This window comes from Myzus persicae, unplaced genomic scaffold, assembly GCF_001856785.1.
Source record: "Myzus persicae strain clone G006 unplaced genomic scaffold, MPER_G0061.0, whole genome shotgun sequence".
Classification (NCBI taxonomy): domain Eukaryota; kingdom Metazoa; phylum Arthropoda; class Insecta; order Hemiptera; family Aphididae; genus Myzus; species Myzus persicae.
In genome coordinates this window covers 156,928-173,868 of record NW_019103288.1, presented here as the reverse complement: position 1 = coordinate 173,868, position 16,941 = coordinate 156,928, and the positions used below count along the sequence as shown (strand labels likewise).

General features: G+C 27.7%; 1 protein-coding gene and 1 long non-coding RNA gene across 2 annotated transcripts; both read left to right on the top strand.

The window, feature by feature from the left end:
* Nucleotides 1-262: 262 nt before the first annotated feature.
* On the top strand, nt 263-2,190 carry LOC111034175. Its single transcript, XR_002604497.1, has 2 exons — nt 263-1,390; nt 1,892-2,190. It is a non-coding gene; the product is annotated as an uncharacterized LOC111034175 (long non-coding RNA).
* Nucleotides 2,191-6,677: 4,487 nt separating this feature from the next.
* On the top strand, nt 6,678-11,226 carry LOC111034174 (putative inorganic phosphate cotransporter). Its single transcript, XM_022315251.1, has 8 exons — nt 6,678-6,693; nt 8,181-8,641; nt 8,716-8,803; nt 8,946-9,169; nt 9,275-9,427; nt 9,494-9,626; nt 9,695-9,933; nt 10,591-11,226. Exons 1-8 carry the CDS (start codon nt 6,678-6,680, stop codon nt 10,816-10,818), a joined length of 1,542 nt encoding a protein of 513 aa, XP_022170943.1. The 3' UTR covers nt 10,819-11,226.
* The last annotated feature ends 5,715 nt before the right edge of the window (nt 11,227-16,941 follow it).

Genomic DNA, 16,941 nt, shown 5'->3' with positions numbered 1-16,941 from the left:
GACTGCGGCTCAGTAAAAATTCTCCTCTATGCGTTGTGTAATTTGTGCCGCTCAAACAGTTTTTGCAAAGTTGTTTGTTTGTATGACTTAGACAACACTGCGGGTACGACGTCCTTTTAATGCAATATAATATACTGAAGAGGAATAATATATTTTAAGTAAAATATATTATTAATTTGAGTTAATTACCACATGTTATAACTCAATATATTATTTTATACATTTCGAATAATTATTACATGATTATAAAGTAACAGTGGGTTTACCTACGTAAATTCACTAAATTATTTCAATATAGTTTAAATTATTTTCGTAGCAAAGTCAATAATAAATAAAACGATCATTATCAGCAAAACACAAACCCTATTAAAGTAAATAATTCATCATATTAGATGTACGTTTTAAAGTATCTATATAACACTAATCAACTAACTCATTTACCCAGAAAATGTTGTGGACACAAGAACAATATTATAACTGAATAACTGGTACAATAATATAATATACTACTATGTTTATTGTATGCAATGGAATCTGATTATAATTTAAATTGATTTATGGCATCTTTTAAAATAATTAAAAATTATCTAATCACTGATTTGTGCCTGAGTATAATACATTGTTTGTAGGGCTATATAGTTATGTAATTATACACCCCATAACAATCGGTAAACAATATTTACACATAAAAAAAATTTTTTTTTGAAATTAGATTTTTATTATTTATAAAATTTATTCAACAGACAATAGTTAATAATTTTTAGTACCCATCACCGTGTTTAATACTCGTACATATTTAGTTTAATAGATAATCGATTGACAATGTTAATATTGATTATTGATAGACGCCAATGTTTGCTATAAATATTAGATGCTTGTATTTCAGTATTTCACACGCTTGACATGACAATATCACGTTTTGTAGTCTGCCAGGTTTTAAGAGTGCAAGTTGATATTATTGAGAACTACTTATGAGAACATAAGAATACGTGTTCCTTAAATGTATGTCAATAATTGAGCAATTCTAGATTATAAGAATAGTATCGTTTCATTTTATTTGTATTGTTATTTGTATAGATTTATTAATATATATTATAAAGCTTGAAGCCAAAATATTAACGGAGTGAACATTCGTCTGATTTAAATGTTTAAAAGTTGTATGAATGTGTAATGTGTATAATGTGTGTATGTCGAGACCTAGTTTACTACGCTAATTATCTTTTTTTTTTCTAATTCGTTTAGTTTATATTATAATACCTATTGAAAAAATTAAGTTAAGTAAAGTTTAAAACCATTTAACATATAAGTTCTATAAATAGGTTAGTTAACCTTATGTTTTTACTTAATTTTAATTTAAAACTCGGTTTTGGCCTTGCAGCCACGTGTCTTCGTAAGTGTGTATATATATATATTAGGTACTTAATTTAATTTATACCTAGAAGTGTATAGAAAAGAACAATGTTAAAATAGTGTTCTAAATGGAATGTGCATTTTACAATTGCAATGTAACTATGGAAAATTGGATACAGATTAACCATAGACTTTATGCAAGTGAAAACAATTTATCTAAAATATTTTTAATTATTAACTAAAACCAAACAAAAAAATCGTATCCGACCTTTATTGGTTTTCCAAAATTAATAGCAATAAATACCAAACAAATTAAAATTCAATCTGATTATTATTAAAATAATTTTATTCCAATAATAAAGTAATTGAAAATTGTAAAGCCATGGGAAAGTCTTTTGTACATTTTTTTTTTTTGTACCATTGAGTTGCTTTAATCAAGTACGCTATTATTTTTAAACATTAATTAGTGTTGGCATTTCTACGAACATAATTTACTTAAATTTCTTTTGTCAACTATTTATCATTACATTTTTTTTTCCAGAAAAACATTGGCTGATGAGGTCATTGCTACTCATGGATAATATTCACAACTGTATAAGATTGGTTTAAAATTTTTTTTTTAATATTAATATTATTATTCAGAAATACTCTAACAAGTTGTTTAACAATTTTTTAACAATTAGTCGTGACTAATTAGCATAATTATATACACTTTTACTTAAGTAAGGTCGGTTACAGTAATTTATTATTTTATAACTTTTGGTGATTCTGAGCATATCGAAGAATGTATATAGGTTTTACAAAGATGTAATTTTTTTTTGTGTCTGCTATCGCCTTTCGGAGCAGTAAAATTACATTTGAACTCCTAATTTTGACAAAATTGAATATTTTAACAAAACAATAAGTATTCAATTAACAATAATAGTTTTTTTGTTAAGGTTCAAAAATTAGCAGTCGTAGGTACTTTTTTCTTTTATGTAGGTATATATAATTATTTTCTATACACAATATATTCAATTTTAAGCTAAATATTTATACCATGAACCCAATCACACTATTTCATGATAGTCGGTTAGTAGTAGTGTAGAACTGACTGAATAATAGCTAAAATAATATTACTTTAATATATACTGTTTAAATGTAACATACTAAATGTGATATTTTTGGACAAAATTGTTTAAAATACTTTATCACTAATATGAATATAAATATAAAATATAATGTATATAAAAATATACATTAACAGTATTTTAGACTATCTTTGTTCTAAAAGTTGTTCGTGTGTAGTATTTTTCTTCATTGAATTCAAATTTAGCACATCCATTATTATAATAATATATTCAATAACAGATATTCAAACCCGAATTCATAAGTTTTTTTTAAAAATTATATAAACAATATCTAATTTGAAGCATTCTTGATAGCTTTTGAAATGTGTAGGATTTTTTTAAGATTTATCATCATTTGGTTAAACATTAGATGCCACAACGTAGAACCGTTGTCCAAAAGTGATTCATTTTGAACTAGTCTATTTATATTATTATTTTATTCTTGAATAAATTGTTTAATTATTATGAAATGGTCTAATTCTCCTATACTAAGTATTAACTTTGGTTTTATCTTAAAACGTGTGGGCATTCAAGACAAAAACAAAATGATCATCGTAGATAGTGAAATTATGACTTGTAGATTCTGAGCAGCGCAAAGAATTTGTTGATCTTACAATGATATTATGATAATATGTTTCTAATTTTATTTTATTTTAGTGATTGAAGACACTTTTCTTGTATAAAAAATTAAAAAGTCCTTTGATTGAAAACTTTGAAACAGATTTCTGGTGAATAGTTAAATTTAGTTGGTCTTGTCGGTAAGTTAAAATTGAACTCAGTACCTTATAAGTACCAACCAGAGTTACCGAAAAATTGGACCATCTTCTCCAAAAATTGTCCGCGTATAAAATGATTCATAATCATTATTATTGTATTAAAATTTAACACATAAATTACTGCGGTAGGAAACCTATTTCATGACGAGCTGTACTCGACATCTCTAGAACAACAGAGTAGGTTTTCTACATGAAGCCTTTTTTTAGTTTAATTACTTAGGTTTTAAGAATATATTCTTTCAGACATACTCTAATAAATTATGTAATATTATATTATAATGGTGTATTGTGTAATTTCATACCGTTTCGTTAATTGTATGGAAATTATGTTTTAAACGGATATTATTTTTCATTCCTTATAATTTTCTTCAATAATCCAACAAATAAAAAATAATTTACAACAGGCACGCAATGATTTTTTTTCTCAGGTACAACTTGATTATAATATGTACAAATAAATTTCAAAGTTAAGGGACTACAGTAAGTATAATATTATGCTAAAATAATATCTGTTACACTAATATACAATTTTAATAGTTATACATTGTTGTTATTAATACAATTAAATGTACAACTTACTAATATCCTTGCAATAAATCACTACTCACTTGGCTACTTTAATTACTATTGTTGAACATTAAATAGAATAATTGAGTACATACCTATTGGAGTGAATGAACTCCAGGTAAAATATATATAAATAAAAAAATAAATTCCAATATTTACATTTATATAATGTTGTTTTTGGAAAGAGTAAACAAAATACAAAAATTATTTTAGCCTTTATTATTGACCATCAAAATCATTATTTATGATTGGTCTTTGATTAAATTTAAAATAATTATAACTTTTTGTGACTTTTTTGTATAATAGTATCACTATTAAAATAGACTATGGAATTTACGATGCACCTCTGCTTAAATAAAAGTATGTACATTTCAATTATAAATAATGTCATAATAAACAATAATTAGGTATTATGTACTTACCATTAATAGTTCTTAGAAATTTTAATCATTGTATCGTTTAGACATTCAATAGTGAATATACCTTGAGGTATATACCAGTGAAAAATTCATTTGGTTGTTCTATAATTAAACAATATGATTTCTAGTTATATTATGGTTTTATAAAATATTATGTTTGTTTTTTTTTTTTAAGGGGGGTGGGGATAGATTAATTAGTTAAGAAGTATCTTGACTGTATAATGCAATTTTTTAACTGATGTTGACGAATAAAATAAAAATAGGAACTGATTGTTATGAAAATGAACTTACGGTGGTTATATTATGTTTCTTTAGATAATATAATGCATTTAAAAAACACGTGTTTTATACTACTTCTACGTTAATCCTAGTAACGAAATACACGCTTGTGTAGTATTATTTAAATGACTTACATTAAGCAACCACGAACACTTATAACTATAGCACAAAGCTGTCGATAATTACCGTTGAGTTAACATTTCAGAAATGACTCCTTTTAAACGCATCGAGTACCTACCTATCTACGGACGATGGTGAAGTTCCGTTGTGCTCAGAGAAACACATTTTCTGAATTATATTTCTCCAGGTATGAAAAAAAGCTTCGTGAATGCAAATTAATAGAGTTCCTATTTTTACATCAATTCAATGAACATCAATGATATTTCCATCCACCGAATACATACAATAGTACTAATATATATATAATAAAATGTCTAGACGTTGTAATATGTTTTCTCCGGAATGACAATAAAAAGTACACTAAAAGCATAAAAGTATCAAAAATCAATAGCACTATAGCTCTGAAATACGTCGAACCGTATTTTCCTTTTTGGTAATTGGAAACAAATGTATTACTCGTTTAATTCGAGTCTATTGTACACAAACCCGGTACACATATTCAAATGTTACAAGTCATGATCTTCGATTTTTTTAGAAGTCCTTACATTTTACATATCAAAATATACAGATTTATTGTTATTGCTAATAAAATTATTATATTATGTAGTTTGCTATTTGAAATTTTTATTGCAAAGTGAGGTAGGTTCCTATTATTATTTTAAGATAACATTTGCATCAATTAAATATTTTGTATATTGTCTCATACATAAACGTTACAATTTAAAATGTAATAGATAATGTATTTTGATTGTAATAGGTCAAATTTCCATGATAATCTATACAAAACAAAATGTTATCAACTGTATGTTTGAAATGTATCCGACGAAGGCAACTAAAATCAACGGTTACGCGTTCTCTCTCTCTCTCTCTCACTAAACAGGTACAACTTATCGACGAGTTCACACGCAATCCGTAGTGTTATTTTTCATACTAAAGTGAGTAATTAATGATTTGCAATCAGTGTCTGTAATATTTCGATCGTGCCTAGCAAATCTGCCAGTAAATGATAACACGACCTACCTATAAATAATGGTACGCGCATTTCGAATTGTATAACACCATTAACCGTAGTCTTGGGCCAACGACTTGGCGATAAATGATAATCGAAGACCTTGAGAAAAATTCAAAAGTCGTAATATTCATATCTGTCATCGCAATCACAATAGATGTACATACTTGCCTATCCATCGATTAATGTCACAACTTGACGGGCACACACACAAACACATGTGAGCCGCAATCATTGAACCCCTTGGATATAAACGTAGTTTTTTGTTGCTACTGAACTTTGTTCGTCAGTGCTTGGTAACTACTCCGCGGAGTTGAATATCGCCTAAAACGGGTTCGCACATAATATTATCCATTTATTATTATTTATTAATTAATAATATAATATAATTATTGTAGTTCGACGTTGCATGCCGTATATCACCGTTATATTTGTTTCGTGTCGTACAACAGTTCAAACAATCGGTGCACATAATAATTAATATAATACCTGCCGTACACATTAATATTATATATATATAGGTACACAAACAAGAACATGTGCTCCCATTCGACACAAACACAAATCCAATGATAAAATATATTCAGATAAGGCGATCGGAATACAATAAAAGGAGCGAACGTCTTAATCGCCCACTCACTCGGCGGGCATCACATAATAATAATATCATGTTATCATGTTGTGTCTCGATCTGACGAGTTAACAGTGTTCAGACGGAAGTTTGCGTTTGAAGACGTCGCGTTCTGTCCACCAGCCGTATCAGTCGACGGGTTATTAATATTCCGCGGGAACATAATAATATTAAATTATTTAATAAGTAATACGTATATTTATCGTTGTTTTTTTTTTTTTTTTTTAAATGTTATAAACGTGTTGTATTTACTCAGATGGTATTATACGTACCTACACGAAAATAAATAGTACTCGGTAGAACCCGCGTGGACGTTTTCCCTACTATTCTCGGCGACGATTTTCAGAAAATTCCGTTCTAAACAATTAATTCTCGCGTGTAAATAAATACTGAGGTGACTATTATTCATCCACCACTATGAAATTGAATTCAAGTAAGTAAACGTTTAGTCTTCTATCTTATGATAAAATGTTGTGTTTTATATTATAACATAGAAAAATATAAATTAATGTATTTACAATTATGTTATCAATACTGTACAAAATGTAATGATGCACGTTATAATCACCTTGATTGTTTTTTTTCTCTCGTCTAAACTGTTTGAAAATAGGGTAAATTTTAAAATATGACTTACTAATCGGTAATAAATAGACTCGAACAACTTTTCTCTAAGATTTATTTGATCAAATTTAATTGCGATAATTAAATTATATAAATTAACACATATTATTTTTAAAAAATATAATATTTTGATACTATGTAAGATTGAACTCCTGTTATCTTTTATTTTTACACCAAAGCTTAGATATGTTTTAAATTTATTAAAAAAAATATAAAATTAAAATAGTAAAACCTAGATTATTATATAGGTATCAAAAATCTATTTTTGAACATCGGAACTGTATTTTATTGTATACTCAAGAAAATTAAGCAAATTAAAATAGAAGGAGGAAAACTGAAGGTTAAATTTGCAAATCATAGAAATAAGAAATAAGAGAAAAAAGATTTACCTACACATTTCAACAATGGTTTCAATAATGAATGAAAAATGTACGATTCAAGAAATAAAAAAAAAACCTGCTTATGATAGCATTTTACATCATTGATTAATCAATATTCTAATCTATAAAAATAAAAGTTATAATTATTAGCTTTTAATGTGGTGGTAGGTACACGATGATTCATAAATCGTCAACACCGAAAAAATTAATCTATATGTTTGTATACCTAATGATCATAAAATATAATAGATATTTATTAATTATAATACTTAACATTGAATGTATTTGATTAAAATGATTTTGCTTTAATTGCTTTTGATCTCATTACAAAATTAATGTAGCCATATGTACTACATAGTACCTGTATAAAATAATAGTTGTGAATTTATGTACCTATTAGAAACCAAAAATCGTTACTTCATTCTCACATTTACTATGTGCCCACTATAATTAATTACCACTTCATAAAATAATTTATATTTTAAAAACTGTTTATCCAGTTGATATAATATTTGAGTTGTTATACACATTTATTAATATTTTGATTGGTTTCAACGTAATTATTTTATCTAGTTTAAAATAAAACGTAAAATCAATTAACTAATGAAATTTACAATTTATTGAATGTATCATAGAATATTGTACTTAAGTCCATACTAGTATTCTGATGTTCTGTAGTTCTACAATATTATAAATTATGGTTTATGTTAAACCTACGTCAATATTAATAAAAGCACCTTCCATTCAATATTCAAAATACAACAGGAAAAATCATAGTATGAGTCCTAAACTAACTAACAATATATGTATAACTTTGTATTTCTCGGTTTCATAGTGACAAATAAGATGTTTAAAAAATACTTTTAATATCGTGATTTCACAACCATGACTGACCGATAAAATCATTTTTTTGATGCAGGACACATATCTCAAAGATGGGTGATGGCCGTGATGGGGATGTTGGGTGTCACGATGGCGTACGTGATGCGAGCCTGCTTGGGCATAACCCTCACTCAAATGGTAAGGCCTGTGGTGGTTGTAGACGGAGGCGAAAGGTCCGTTCGTCATGACTACTGCCCGATGCCACAGTCGTCATCACATGGCCACCCTAAGTCCAACCGGACAGTGATAGCCGAGGACGAGTTCAAGAACCGGTTCGATTGGGATGAGAAGACGCAGGGTGAGATCCTGTCGTCGTTCTACTATGGTTACATACTCACCCACTTACCCGGCGGCGTCTTATCCCAGAGGTTTGGTGGCAAGCACACCATGGGCTTAGGAATACTGTCCACCGCAGTCTTCACTCTGATGACTCCGTATGTAGCGTACATGGGCTCCAGACCACTGACGATTCTGCGGTTCGTCGAAGGACTCGGAGAGGTAATGATCGTGATTACCACTATATATGGTTTTAATACAATTATTGTAATTAAATTAATTTTTTTAATATGCAGGGAACTACCTTCCCAGCTCTCTGCACACTTCTGGCACAGTGGGCTCCACCCGAAGAAAAGGGAAAACTCTCCACATTGGTATTTGCAGGTAACTTATAAATAAATAAAACATACACCTATACCTATTATATACATAATGTGTTCGTCATATGGCGTGAACGAGCCAATCATTTATGAAAAACACATATTAACAACTCATGAAGATAACAATAATGTTATGTATCCAACAGGTGTCCAAATCGGTAACATTTTTTCAAACTTCTTGAGCGGTTTCATCATACAATACATACCTGGTGGTTGGCCGAATGTCTTTTACTTCTTCGGCATAACCTCGTTGATTTGGTTTGTGCTCTGGTGCATGTTCGTTTACAATGACCCGAACTCCCATCCGTTCATATCAGATATGGAGCGCGACTACTTAAAACAGTCGATCGGAAGCCTAGAAAGGAAAAAGGTACTTGAGACATCATAATGATCATGAGTCATTGTGACAAAACGATATTCTCTGGCCAGTGGTGACGAAAATATCATAATTTAATATTTGAATATATTGTAACAGGACTTGGCGCCAACACCATGGAAATCAATATTAACGTCGTGGCCAGTATGGGCACTGATTATTGTTGAAGCAGGACATGACTGGGGTGGTTTCACGATTATCAGCGATCTTCCAAAATATATGAGTGACGTCTTACACTTTTCTATTACTGAGGTAAGTCTGATCAACATCTAAAAATTTTTATTTCAATTAAATAATTTTAAACGTTCCCTTATACAGAACGGTTTATTGTCGTCCATTCCATACATCGCCCAATGGGTTACGTCGATCTTAGCTAGTATATTGGCCGACCGACTAATAAGCAAACGAATAATGAGTGTAACTGCAGTCAGAAAAAGTTATGCTATTATTGGTGAGATTCAATGTTAAAACATAACTGTTCGGAATGCCGGTAACTGACAAATAATGACATGATTTCAGGAACCGTTGGGCCGGGTATGGGTGTGATGTGTGCTTCATTCGTCGGATGTGATAAAATGATCGCCACTTTATGTTTTACTTTGGGTATGGCCCTAATGGGATTCTGTTATCCCAGCATCCGTATTAATTCACTCGACTTGTCGCCCAATTATGCTCCTACCATAATGGCATTGGTCAACGGTATTGGTTGTCTATCAGGAATGGCCACTCCATACGTCGCCGGAATTCTCACACCGAACGTAAGTTTATAGTATATTCTATGAGGTTTTCTATTTCAAATTTCCCTAAGTATAATTGTTTCATTTGATCGATATATCTGTATTTATGTCTAAAAATGAATGTATGTTAAGAATGGGTGACTTTTGAATATGGTTATTACTATAAGGTCATTATTTTTATAAACATGGTGTTTATGGAGAATTTATGTAATATGAATATATATAAATTTACGTCAATCTAACATATCAATTACAAAAAAAAAAAAAATATTTTAAATTATTTTAAACATTTTTAATCTGTGGATTATTGATATAATATGGTTTTTAAAAACTAATTTTTTCAGTTTTTCTTTAATGTTAATTTATTTTACATCTGATAAAGTAATATATATTATTATACTTCATGAAAATACATTTTTTTTTTAGTACACATCAAATAAATTTAGTATGGTGTGTTATGCCATACGTTACTATAATTATAATGAATTATAAATGTATTTAATGGTTAATTAAACTAAATAGTATTAGGATATAATCAGCGTTAAGACTGATTTTCCAAGATATCGTATGTCTTACAAAGGGTTAATAGTATTGATCTATAAATCACCTTTTAGTATTTCATCTAAATACTTCATACAAATAAGTGCCTAATAATGTATTACATTTTTATTTTTTCAGAGAACTGTGTTAGAGTGGCGTCTTGTATTTTGGATTATGATGATAGTAATGACAGCATCGTCTGTGGTGTACGGGCTATTTGGTTCCGGTGAGTTGCAGCCATGGGATGACTTGGAACAGCATTATCTAAAAGAAAAGGAGAAGGCAAAGAGGGGGTTACCTATGGATGAACGATTAAGTATAATTCATTCAAAATCCATAGAAGATGGAAAATCGTCAAATAATTAGAATTTTGACTTATTGGACTAACTAAACTATCCTACTCTGTAAATAATATTGTTAATAAATGTATTAATGTACACTATTAATGTATAGTAATTATATAATGTGAATATTTATTTAGTTTGTAAATACTTGTTATATTTAGAACCAGTTTAACGATTCAATAATATTATGTAAAAAAAATAATAGGAAGAAACATTTTATTTGTATATTAAAATTTGTATATTTATTTTTAACTAAATAAAAACTAAATTTGTCATATTTTTCTAGTTTATAATAATAACTCAAGATTCTGTGGCCTTTAAAATTATGCGAAATCACAAAAATGTCCTCATGCACGCCTTCCTCATTGTAATATAATCTAAGAAGAATCACAATAATAATAAGTTAATGTTATTTTTTTTCTAACATTTTAAGTTTATGTAATACTAGCTGTCCTTCTAAGCTTCAAAATACCCCTGCAAGGGACACTCCGCATTATGAGCATTATCGCATACAAATATGGAAAAAAAGTTGATAAATCAATAATTATAACTTTTTTGCATTGTTTATGTTATAAAAAATTGTTATTAACGTTTAAAGCATTTTAATATATTTATTTCTATAATAGGTAACATGTTAACATTGTTCTAGTACTCAATTTTAATTTATAACACATTTTTCTCACTGAATCTGTGTAAATTTGTAATTGTAGTTATTTGTTGTTTTGAAACTACTTAAAAATATAAATGTCATAATAGTTTTTTCTTACCAAATGTTGTTAAAATATTTTAATGTATTAAAAAATAGGTACATATTTCACATCGATTTTGTGAAAATTACAACAATTTAATATTTTTATAATTATTAACAATAATTGTAAATTGATTCCTACATCATTGATTTTCCGAAATTAATAACAATATAACAATAACACATTAAAACAACTGAAACTCAATCGAATTATTATTAAAATAATTATTGTATTGTACCGAAGTAATTGGACATTGTAAAGCCATAGTATATTATATCTTTCGTGCGGTTTTTATACCATTGTGTTGCTTTATTCAAGAACGTTATAATATTTTGAAGTATTAATTAGTATTTAATATTGACATTTCTAAAAACACATATTTAAATTAAATTCATATGCACCATTAAAAATGTTTAAGCTATCAAATGAAATTGTTTTTCTAAAATCTATTTATTTATTGATCAGCAAAAATAGGTAAAATATTTATAAATATATTTTTTTTTTTGATACCAATATTATTATTCCAAAATATATTTATAATGTCATCTCATTAGCCTACACACATACAATATACTTACCTTACTAGTTTTTAAGTTCAGATAAAGTCAATTTAATTGGTATTTGGGGGGTCGGAAAAATTCAATGTTTTTTGAAATAGTTGGAAAATAAAAGTACTAAATACTAAATACAAAAAACTAACTAAATAATAATAATCATGGTTGTGCAATATATAATTATAATTGTCTGCATTGAAATTACGACTTTTTCCAATGCTAAAAACCTAAAAATAGCAATATATAATATTAAGTTCTGCGCATGCCTTTGAATCTTAACAAATTACTAATATCAAAATTACCTAAGCATGATTTTTTTAAAGACATTTAAAGTTCTGATTTCAACGAAGTTGCATATTTTTGGCTAATACATATATTTTGGCTTTATGTTAAATTGGTTAAGTCAATAGATTAATAATATTAATGATATTATCTATTATTTTATATTCGATATTTTTGCCGAAATTTTTTTAAAATACCGTATACATACTACCACCTAATAATTACCTACTACCTAGGTAGTAATATAAGCTATTAACGTCCACTGGTCAAAAGCGCCGACCACAAAGACAGATTTAATTGATAATAATTAATAGTAAACAACCTCTAAAATATTGCATTCATAGTCTCACCCATACCTATAATTGGTGTCGGCATCTATGCTTCATCTCCTTTAATTTGTATGAACTTTGTTGTAAAAACTCGATAATAGGTAGCCAGGTATGTTTTTCGTAGTTCAGTTTTGTTAGTCAATAAAGTACAAACATACGAATAATGCTTAGCCTTTTTATATTCGTTTGAATAACAAACAAAAATTAACTATTATTTTCTTTTTTTACACAATTTGGTAAGGTTGCTGATTTTTATATTTTATACTATTACTACCTGCCTGACTTCAAACGGTTAATGTTTTTAAGAATTGTAATTATATTTAACTCGATAGATAGAGCCACTGGAGGCTGTATATCTATTTTCGTATTTACCCGACTCAACTGCAACATATTATGTGTATTGTGTATACATTTCTTTGCGAAACACTACTCCAAAGTGATATTATTTACATACATCTATTTTTTCCTTACTATTTATGGAAGGTGGAGTTATTGGCACAGTAAAAAATTACTTTCGTAATGAAATACAGAGATAAGTTACTTTCAACAATCAGTGGTCGAAGTGGCTCAAAATAAGTGGATGGATGGCTTTCATAATGTATATAGTTCTCATTATAATTTAACTTAAACAGTCGTAAAAAATAAGTGAAGGGATGAAAAATATGAATTATAAAAATTGGATTGCTTTCATCCCCCCTCCCCCCTCCACTCTTTCGATCACTGTATACAATATACAATATTATAATATTATAATAACCACTTCCATTATACATTTATACAGTTATGATAATAAGATACACTCTAAAAGTCTAAACCGACTACATAACAAACCGGCTTTCTTGATTTTGTTTATGAGTTTATGAAAACTTATGCAAACAATAAATCGTATTGCTGAATTGAAGTCTTCTTCATAAAGTATGGTTTTTAGATTTATATAGGAGTCTTTACAAGATTTATTACCCAATCGATAAAACTTAAGGCGCCACAGCACAGAACCGTTGTTCAAAAGTGATTTATTTTATACGTCAAGTCTATATTCTTGTTATTTTATTATTTTATTATTTCATTATAGTATTGTTGTTTAATTACTACGCTGCAACATTAAAATCATCTGATATTAATTTAAAAAACCATACATTTTTCAAGTGTTGCTGAAAACCTTAGTCTTGTTTTAAAACGTACGGCCATGTACATCATAAACAATTTTTCATTCAATAAAATGAAATATTGACTTAGATTCTGAGAGCACCGATGACGACGCACAAATGCACAATGCAATGATAACCGTGTGTTTTTATTAATTTATTTTAGTGTTTGAAGACACTTTGCTGGTAAATAATTCTCTGATCTTAGACTTTGAGGGAGGTTTCTAGTAGAAAATTTAGTCTATTTGGTAATTAAACTTGTTTGCCAAAATAAATCTAAAAAATATTCAGTACTTTTTGACATTATCGGGAGAAAATGAACAAGTTAGGAAACTTAACTCTCCAATCGTGCTAAATTTCCAATTTCTAAATATATTTTTATATGTTATACCAACGCGATAAGCTACAGTTCAATACACTATTATTCAATAACAAAAACAAAAAGGGTTATATTTGTACCTATATTTTAATATTAGATAATATGAATTTACTTTTATTGGAACTGCAGCTATTTAAGTAAATTTATTACAATACTTACATTTCTATTATGTGTTTTTTTAGAAGGAATGGAACAAATTTCATTATTTTAAATACAATTGTTGATTCAAATAAAAATAATTTTCTTAATTTTATAAGATAATTATAACTTATAACAACTTTGAACAAATTAAGACTTTAAACAATATGTCGGAAAGGGAGTTGGACTAAAAAGACGCAATATGTTGAAAATAAAATGCAAGCTACTTACTAAAATTGACTTTAAAATAAAAATAGGAAATTATTATTGTTATAAAATTTAAATTACGGTGATTACACTAAGTTTATTTAGATATTATTATGCATTAGAAAAACACGTGTCATATGAAATTCATACTTTAATCCTAGTAATGAAATACACGCTTGTGTAGTCTTATTTCTATGGTTTACATAAAGCATCCACGAACACTTATAGCATATATCATGTGTTAATTTCAGTTAAGTTATCATTTCAGAATTGATTTATTTTAGACGCTTTGAGTACCTACCTACTGACGATGGTGGTGTTACGTGGTGGTATGCTAATTAAATTAGTAGAAATTAAATAGTGTAAATCCAAAATATGTGAAATCGTATTTCACTTTTTGGTAGGTAATCTGAAACAAATTAAGTGTGTCTATTGTACCTACACATTCTAAGAATATAATATATGAAAATGCTATAATCCATTATTCTGGTTTTTAAATTTTTATCTTATGCATAAAAAGGAAAAACATAGACAACATTTAAATTTTGCATATTATTCAGATTTATTGTTTTGATTATGATTTATGTTGCTTTCAAGTTATAACATAGTTGCAACTTTAGGCTACTTGCCTATAATTATTTTTATATAACATTTCCATCAACATTATATTTTATGTACTGTATCATATCTATAAATCAACTTAAATTTAAAATATAACAGATAATATTTCTTGATAGTCATAGATTAATTTTCTATGATAAATGATAATCTAAACAAATAAACTGTGTTGAATGTACATTTTCAATGTATACAACGAAGGTAATACCAATATTAAACGCAAGCGTTTTCTTTTTATAAAGGTTTGTCATTCCACTAGTTCATCCGTTGAGTTCAACCAAAGTGTTCTTTTTATTAAAAAATCTGAAATTCATCAAAAAATTAACTGATATTAATATTAGGTATTCAAGTTTTTAACTGATATTGTTCTTCTTCTATCGTCTATATAGAACTTTCCACGATTTTTTTTTTGAAACTCATGTGTACGGTGTTAAGGTAAACTATTGAATAAGTACAATTCAAAATATGATTTAACTAACTAATTTCCGCTGAATGCCATTAAGTTGTGCAGAGTATAAAACATATTGTAAGGTGAGCCGTTGTTGTTTGGTTACAAGCATGACTAACTCATTTTGTTTTCAAGCTTGTCTTGAATGTCGGCTGATCTGTTTGATATAAAANAAGACACTTTGCTGGTAAATAATTCTCTGATCTTAGACTTTGAGGGAGGTTTCTAGTAGAAAATTTAGTCTATTTGGTAATTAAACTTGTTTGCCAAAATAAATCTAAAAAATATTCAGTACTTTTTGACATTATCGGGAGAAAATGAACAAGTTAGGAAACTTAACTCTCCAATCGTGCTAAATTTCCAATTTCTAAATATATTTTTATATGTTATACCAACGCGATAAGCTACAGTTCAATACACTATTATTCAATAACAAAAACAAAAAGGGTTATATTTGTACCTATATTTTAATATTAGATAATATGAATTTACTTTTATTGGAACTGCAGCTATTTAAGTAAATTTATTACAATACTTACATTTCTATTATGTGTTTTTTTAGAAGGAATGGAACAAATTTCATTATTTTAAATACAATTGTTGATTCAAATAAAAATAATTTTCTTAATTTTATAAGATAATTATAACTTATAACAACTTTGAACAAATTAAGACTTTAAACAATATGTCGGAAAGGGAGTTGGACTAAAAAGACGCAATATGTTGAAAATAAAATGCAAGCTACTTACTAAAATTGACTTTAAAATAAAAATAGGAAATTATTATTGTTATAAAATTTAAATTACGGTGATTACACTAAGTTTATTTAGATATTATTATGCATTAGAAAAACACGTGTCATATGAAATTCATACTTTAATCCTAGTAATGAAATACACGCTTGTGTAGTCTTATTTCTATGGTTTACATAAAGCATCCACGAACACTTATAGCATATATCATGTGTTAATTTCAGTTAAGTTATCATTTCAGAATTGATTTATTTTAGACGCTTTGAGTACCTACCTACTGACGATGGTGGTGTTACGTGGTGGTATGCTAATTAAATTAGTAGAAATTAAATAGTGTAAATCCAAAATATGTGAAATCGTATTTCACTTTTTGGTAGGTAATCTGAAACAAATTAAGTGTGTCTATTGTACCTACACATTCTAAGAATATAATATATGAAAATGCTATAATCCATTATTCTGGTTTTTAAATTTTTATCTTATGCATAAAAAGGAAAAACATAGACAACATTTAAATTTTGCATATTATTCAGATTTATTGTTT

What these genes read in the sequence shown, in the direction of transcription:
- LOC111034174 (XM_022315251.1), top strand. An exon ending in GAAGCCTAGAAAGGAAAAAG is followed by an intron (nt 9,170 to 9,274) that starts GTACTTGAGACA and finishes ATATTGTAACAG; the next exon opens with GACTTGGCGCCAACACCATG. An exon ending in CCGGAATTCTCACACCGAAC is followed by an intron (nt 9,934 to 10,590) that starts GTAAGTTTATAG and finishes TTATTTTTTCAG; the next exon opens with AGAACTGTGTTAGAGTGGCG.